The sequence below is a fragment of the Monodon monoceros genome, unplaced genomic scaffold (genome assembly GCF_005190385.1).
Source record: "Monodon monoceros isolate NGI ecotype Baffin Bay Population unplaced genomic scaffold, NGI_Narwhal_1 Super_Scaffold_12, whole genome shotgun sequence".
NCBI lineage: Eukaryota > Metazoa > Chordata > Mammalia > Artiodactyla > Monodontidae > Monodon > Monodon monoceros.
In genome coordinates, this window is record NW_021703768.1 from 168,740,417 (window position 1) to 168,747,583 (window position 7,167).

General features: G+C 47.8%; 1 protein-coding gene across 13 annotated transcripts in view; it reads left to right on the forward strand.

Moving 5' to 3' along the window:
• EPS15L1 (epidermal growth factor receptor pathway substrate 15 like 1) overlaps positions 1–7,167 on the forward strand; it is a 101,641-nt gene that overhangs the window by 9,486 nt on the left and 84,988 nt on the right. Inside the window, exon 1 of one of the 13 annotated variants that reach the window (XM_029215740.1) lies at positions 6,697–6,756. The exons of the other annotated variants lie outside the window; for them this stretch is intronic. Coding sequence (XP_029071573.1) covers positions 6,697–6,756 — 60 coding nt within the window. Of the gene's footprint in view, positions 1–6,696; positions 6,757–7,167 lie in introns of those variants that run through there. 13 annotated transcript variants of the gene reach the window in all.

The window sequence follows — 7,167 nt, forward strand, 5'->3', positions numbered from 1 at the left end:
CTCCCTCCCACCCTCCCTGTCCCACCCCTCTAGGTGGTCACAAAGCACCGAGTTGATCTCCCCGTGCTATGCAGCTGCTTCCCACCGGCCATCCATTTTACATTTGGTAGTGTATGTATGTCAATGCTACTGTCTCACTGTGTCCTAGCCTCCCCTTCCCCCCTGTGTCCTCAAGTCCATTCTCAACGTCTGCATCTTTATTCCTGCCCTGCCACTAGGTTCATCGGTACCATTTTTCTAGATTCCATATATATGTGTTAGCATACAGTATTTGTTTTTCTCTTTCTGACTTACTTCACTCTGTATGACAGACTCTGTGTCCATCCACCTCACTACAAATAACTCAAATTTTGTTCCTTTTTATGACTGAGTAATATTCCATTGTATATATGTGCCACATCTTCTTTATTCATTCATCTGTCAATGGGCATTTAGTTACCTACATATTCTCATTTGATACTTATAGGAATGGTCAGGACAGTCACTGTATTATCTCCATTTTACAGATGGGGAAACTGAGGCCCTGAAAGGCTTTGTAGCTTTTCACTCTGCCTCTGAGGGGTGGAGCTTTTTTTTTAAAAATAAATTTATTTGTTTATAATTTTTGGCTGCGTTGGGTCTTTATTGCTACGTGTGGGCTTTCTCTAGTTGCAGCGAGCGGGGGGCTACTCTTCATTGCGGTGCGCGGGCTTCTCATTGTGGTGGCTTCTCTTGTTGCGGAGCACGGGCTGTAGGAGCGCAGGCTTCAGTAGTTGTGGCTTGTGGGCTCTAGAGCGCAGGCTCAGTAGCTGTGGCTAGTGGGCTCTAGAGCACAGGCTCAGTAGTTGTGGTGCACAGGCTTAGTTGCTCCGCGGCATGTGAGATCTTCCCGGACCAGGGCTGGGACTCGTGTCCCCTGCATTGGCAGGCGGATTCTTAACCACTGCGCCACCAGGGAAGTCCGAGGGGTGGAGCTTTGTCTGCCTGAGAACTGACCATTCTCCACCCATCTTACCCACTCCCTCCCGAGGTTTCATCTAAATCTCACCTGTGCCATGAACAAACTTTTCCTGAAGGTATGGGCCCAGCGTTGTGGGTGGGGTTGAATAAATGTGAAACCTCCACCCCCCAAGTAGTGAAATGTAGGGAGGGGGCCCGGTCATAACAGTAGCCTTAACATAAATTAGGAGTGTGGGAGAGAGGGACTCATTTCAGCTCGGAATTTGGGCAGCGTCTTACAGCAGGGGGTTTGGTGCTGGGGCTGGAAGGTAACTGACTTTCATCAGGCAGATCCCCCCTCCCCCCAGGATAGTTTGTGCCCAGACAAGGGTGAAAGGTGCACAGTGTGTTCAGTAGAGCATCTGCCAGACCAGGAAGGAAGGCGGGGCTTGACGGCTGTTTGTGTGTCTGTGAGCAAGTGAGTGGGTGTGTGTGTGTAGGGGTGAGTTTGGGGGGCCAGGAGGTGGCTTTGGGGTGCATCGAAAGCATGGCCGGGTGGAGCTTCACACTCCCTCAGCAACCACAGAGCGTCTTTTCATTTTGGCGTGACCTCTTGCCAAATGGGATGGAGGGGGAAGCTGGTGAAGGTGAGGTTCCACCTGAGAGGCTGGGACCTGGTCACAGGTGTGTGCAGAGCGAGGAGGGGGTTGAAAGGCCATTCTCGCTGCTCTGTCTACCTAATCCCTCCCTGCCTGCCCGGCAGGACAAAGCTCCATTCCTGTGCTGCCCTTGCCAGTGCCTTTGTGTGTTTGTTCCCTGACCAGACCATGATGTGATTGATGCTCTGCTCTGCGGTGGCGGGGACTGCCTTTCTGCTCACAGTGGAATCCGGGAGCTTGGCTTGGTGCCTGCTGCCTAGAGGGCTCCTAGGCTCTGAGGAAGAGCAGTGGGCAGTGGGAGGCTGATTGTGCCACCTACAGAGGGGAGCAGGGAGGAGGCACAGAGAGCTGCTGACTCGATCTGCCCTGGGGACCCCTGGGTCCTTGTGAAATGTTGGGCCAGGGCTCAGAAGATGGCAGGGATGTTGGAACCCTGGGGTGGCCGATGTAGAAAAGGAATTTTGGGAAGGTTCGGGGCACACTTGGGGAAAGTTGGGAGCACCATGAGAAATGGGTGCTTTCAAGGAGGGCTGTAGGTGCCCTGCTGTGTAGGGGGCACTTACTGCTAAGATGTCGCCCCTATGAGTCTCCCCAGTGCCTCTTCAGGGCCTGGTCCGTCGGATGGAGGAAGGAAAGATAGAATAGAAATGATGGGGCTGGGGGTGTTCTCTGTGATGCCTGGAAGAGTGGTGTCCAGGGAGGCCTGCAGGGAGGCCAGGGCTACGTTGGTCTTTTTATTTATTTGTTTTTTAATTTAAAAAAATTTTTTTGGTAGGGGGGCACTCCACGAGGCATGCAAGATCTTAGTTCCCCTACCAGGGATCGAACCCATGCCCCATGCAGTGGAAGCACAGAGTCTTAACCACTGGACCATCAGGGAAGTCCCCAGGGCCACGTTGATCTTAAGCTGCAGCGTTTGGCTGGAATCTGCTCCCTGCCCCACCCGCGCTGCCTGGGCAAGGTCCCTTTCCAGTGTCATCCACCTGCTCCTCTGCATGGCCGTACTCAACCCTGTACCCCTCTCTCTGTGCCCATCCTCTGGTCCCCACAAGACCCTACTCCCTTGGTGTTTTCTTGCCAACGGCACCTCCTTTCTCCGTTGTGTGCCTGTCTTCCCCCAGCGCATCCGTGTGGCGGTGCTCCTCAGCCTGTTGGTTGTCTCGTGTCCCCTCGGGCAGGCTCAGCAGTGTAGCCGCCGTCTCCCTGCCCTCACAGGTGGGTGTCTGTGGGCTACAGAGTCGCCCTCCATCCTGTCTTTTCCTCATAGCACTTACAGCCTGCTGCGTGTGTTGTCATGTCTAATGACATTCTCCTCCAGACCAGGAGTTCCGAGAGGCTGGGGTGGGGGCGTGGTCCCCTTATTCACTGTTGCACCCCATGGAGGCCAGTGCCTGGGACCAGGCAGGCACTCCATAGATACTGCTGGAATGGAAAAGAGATTTCCACCTCGACGTCCCATAGGGACATCCCAGAGAAAAATGTTCAAGGGGGAACAGCCCCCTCTTAGCTGCGTGTTTCCGCATCGTGGATGGCTGTGTTCTTTGGGCCTCATTCTCCTGGAGGACGATGGCAGTCTCTCCCTAGCTTCCTCCCCTCCCTCCTGTCACCCGATCCAAGTAGCTGAGTGCATACTCAGTTCACCTTCTCACGAGCACGTCTGCTCAGGTCGCCTTCAGGAGGACAGGATGACGTTCTGACCTCTCAGCAAGGGGTGTGCAGACCTGTCATGTCATTGTGTCTGCCATTCCTGCCTGGTCCTGCATCCTGTGCAGGGCAGTGTGTTGGAGCAGGAAGGCTGCCTCCAGTGACTTTTGTTCCTTCCTCACTTCTGTTTCCGGTAGATGGGATTGAGAGTGCTGGACTCCCGGAGCCTGGAAGCTTTCACACCTTGATTCTGTGTTCTTCCAGATGGCGTCTCACCCTAAACTACCCCTGCCTGGCTTGTTCACATTGATACCTCATTGTGTGTCTAGACTTTCAGGTGTGGTTCTCTTGCTCCTTGGTTCTCCTTTTAGGAGAACTCCCCTGTATCACGTCCCCACTGCAGGCCCTGAGTTCTGCGTGGGTCGGAGGGAGGCCCCGCATTCTGTGCCAAATGGCAGGCACACGTCTTCAGCTGGCCTTCATCATGGCGGTCATTTTGGTCCCTGGGGAGAATCGTGTATCATCCTTCAGATCCCTCTTCTCCTTTCGCGTCTCCTTTTCCTTTTTCTGTCCTATTTACAAAAAGCAGTGTGTGCTAACGTGGATCACTGGAGAACTCAAGAAAGCTGGGAGAGGCAGCCAGTTCACAGGTAGGAATCACTGTACACATGTGGTGTCCATCCTGCCAGGTTTAGATCCAAGTGGATGTGATCACTGTGTGCTTACCAGCCAGGTCATAACTGCATGCTGATTTGGGCCCTCCCTTTTCACTTGAGCAAACATCGTAAACGTTCTGCCTGTGCCATTTTTACCGCTTTGTGGTATTCTGTCCCAAGGAGACACAGCAGTTCATTATTGGCTTAACTAGTTCTTGACTATTTCCAGTCCTTTACTGTCACCTGCAGTCCTGCCCTGAAGAAGGGCAAACTGATCCAACCCTCTTGCCCTCCTGCCTTCCTGCATATCTGATCATTACAGAATCCCAGGAGGAGACCCTAGAGTATCGGGAAGGCCTAAAGAAATTCTGGTTTTTATTATTTGACAAAAGCAAAATCTGGTTTTGTCAAATAATGAAAAGAAAGAAATTATTTGTTAAAGAAATTAACAAATAAACAAATTCTGGTTTTTATCATTTGACAAAAGCACGATCCTGCCAGTGATAAAGCTACTTTTCATTTATCGCACTTAAACGTGAAGCAGCTTGTACCATTAAAATCCTTGCCAGAGCAGAAACACAACAAATGTTCGTCTTTAATTATGTAAAATTTTAAGCGCACTAAAAGTAGAGGGAAGAGTTTAATAACTCCTATGTACTCACCACCCGTTCACAACAGATGCCAACGTTTTGCAAATGTCTTTACCCAAGTGTTTCTCATCTTAGAAATCATATTTCAATATGCACTTCTAGTAGCTGAGACTGTTTTCTTTTACATTACCACAGTGCCATACCACAACTTAATTAATAATAATCTGATACCCAGTCCATATTCAAATTTCCCTGATTATCTAAAAATGTCACCTTGCGTTGGGTTGTGAGATCTCCTGAGTCTTTTTTTTTTTAATTTTTAAAATTTTGAGGTAATTGTAGATTCACATGCAATTGTTAAAAAACAATGATGCAGAGAGATCCTGTGTATTCTTTATCTGGTTTTCTCCAGTGGTAATATTTTGCAAATCTGTAGGACACCATCCTAACCAAAACATTGACATTGCTACAGTCAGATGCAGAACAGTTCCATCCCCACAGGGATCTCTCTGGTTGCCCTTTTACAGCCACACCCACTTCCCTCCCATCTCATTCCTTTCTGATCCTTGGCAACCACTAATCTGTTCATTTGTATAATTTCAGCATTTTAATAATGTACAGTGGAATCATACAGTATGTAACCTTTGGAGATTGGCCTTTTTCACTCAGTATAATCCTCTGGAGATTCTCCTGGGTTGTTGTGTATATCCGTAGTTGATTCCTTTTCATAGCCAAGTAGTATTCCATGGTGCTGTGGGACCACGGTTCATTGAAGCAGTTACCCATTGAAGGAGATCTGGCGTGCTTCAGTTTTGGGCGATTATGAATAAAGCTGCACTAAACATTTGAGTACAGGATGTTCTGTGATCTTAAGTCTTCATTTCTCTGGACGAATGCCCAGGACAGTTGCTGGGTCCTGTGATAGTTGCATGTTTAGTTTAGTTTTTTTTTTTTAATAGCTGCCAAGCTGTTTTCCAGAGTAGTTGTAACTTTTTACATTCCCACAAGCTCCATATGAGTGATCCAGTTTCTCTGCATGCTTACCAGTGTCACCAATTCTTTTTTTTAAAAATAAATTTATTTATTTATTTATTCTTATTTTTGGCCACGTTGGGTCTTCATTGCTGTGCACAGGCTTTCTCCAGTTGCTGCGAGCGGGAGCTCCTCTTCGTTGTGGTGCATGGGCTTCTCATTGCGGTGGCTTCTCTTGCTGTGGAGCACGGGCTCTAGGCATGCAGGCTTCAGTAGTTGTGGCACGTGGGCTCAGTAGTTGTGGCTCGTGGGCTCTAGAGCTCAGGCTCAGTAGTTGTGGTGCATGGGCTTAGTTGCTCCGTGGCATGTGGGATCTTCCTGGACCAGGGCTCGAACCTGTGTCCCCTGCCTTGGCAGGTGGATTCTTTTTTTTTTGGCTGCTTTGGGTGTTGGGTCTTTGTTGCTGCACGCGGGCTTTCTCTAGTTGCGGTGAGCAGGGGCTATTCTTTGTTGCAGTGTGTGGGCTTCTCATTGCAATGGCTTCTCTTGTTGTGGAGCATGGGCTCTAGGTGCACGGGCTTCAGTAGTTGTGGCATGTGGGCTCAGTAGTTGTGGTGCACGGGCTTAGTTGCTCCGCGGCATGTGGAATCTTCCTGGACCAGAGCTTGAACCCATGTCTCCTGCATTGGCAAGTGGACTCTTAACCACTGTGCCACCAGGGAAGTCCCGGTGTCACTATTTCTTGTTTTAGCCATTCCAGTAGGTGTGTGGTGGCCTCTCACTGTGGTTTTTCAAGACAGTTTTTTTAAATTGAAGTATAGTTGATTTATAATATGTTAGTTTCAGGTGTACAGCAAAATGATTCCGTTATATGTGTAACTTTTCAGGTTCTTTTCCATTATCGGTTATTACAGTATATTGAATATAGTTCCCTGTCACAGTGGTTTTTAATTTACGTTTCCTAGCTAACGATATGCTGGCCATCTTTTCATGTGTTTATTTGCCATCTGTATATCCTCTTTGGTGAATTGTTCCATCATGTCTTATGCTCATATTCTCATTGGATTGTTTCCTTTTTTGTTGTTGAGTTTTGAGAGTTCTTTATGTATTGCAGATACTAGTCCTTTGTTGGCTGTGTGATTGGCAAATACAGTTGACATTTGAACAACACAGGTTTGAACTGTGCAGGTCCACTTATATGTGACTTTTTTCTTTTCTTATTTCTTTATTTAAAAAAATTTTTTTATTTTTCAGTAAATGTGTACTACAGTACTACTTGATCTGAGGTTGGTTGACTCCATAGATGTGGAACTGCAGGTACAGAGGAACTGTATATGGAGGGCTGACTATAAGTTACACTCGGATTTTTGACTGTGTGGTGGGTGGGCACCCCTAACCCCCACATTGTTCAAGGGTCAGCTGTATTTGCTTCTGATCTTTAGCTTGTCTCTGCATCCTCTTATCAGGGTCTTTCATAGATCAAACATTTAAAATTTTGATGAGGTCCAGTTTATCAATTTTTTTTCCTTATGAATCAGGTTTTTGGTGGCAAGTCTGAACTCTTTGCCCAGCCCCTGATCCTGAATATTTTCTCCTCTGTTTTTTTAATATTAATTAATTAATTTATTTTTGCTGTGTTGAGTCTTCATTTCTGTGCGAGGGCTTTCTCTAGTTGTGGCAAGCAGGGGCCACTCTTCTTTTTTTTTTTTTTTTTTTTTTTTTTTTTGG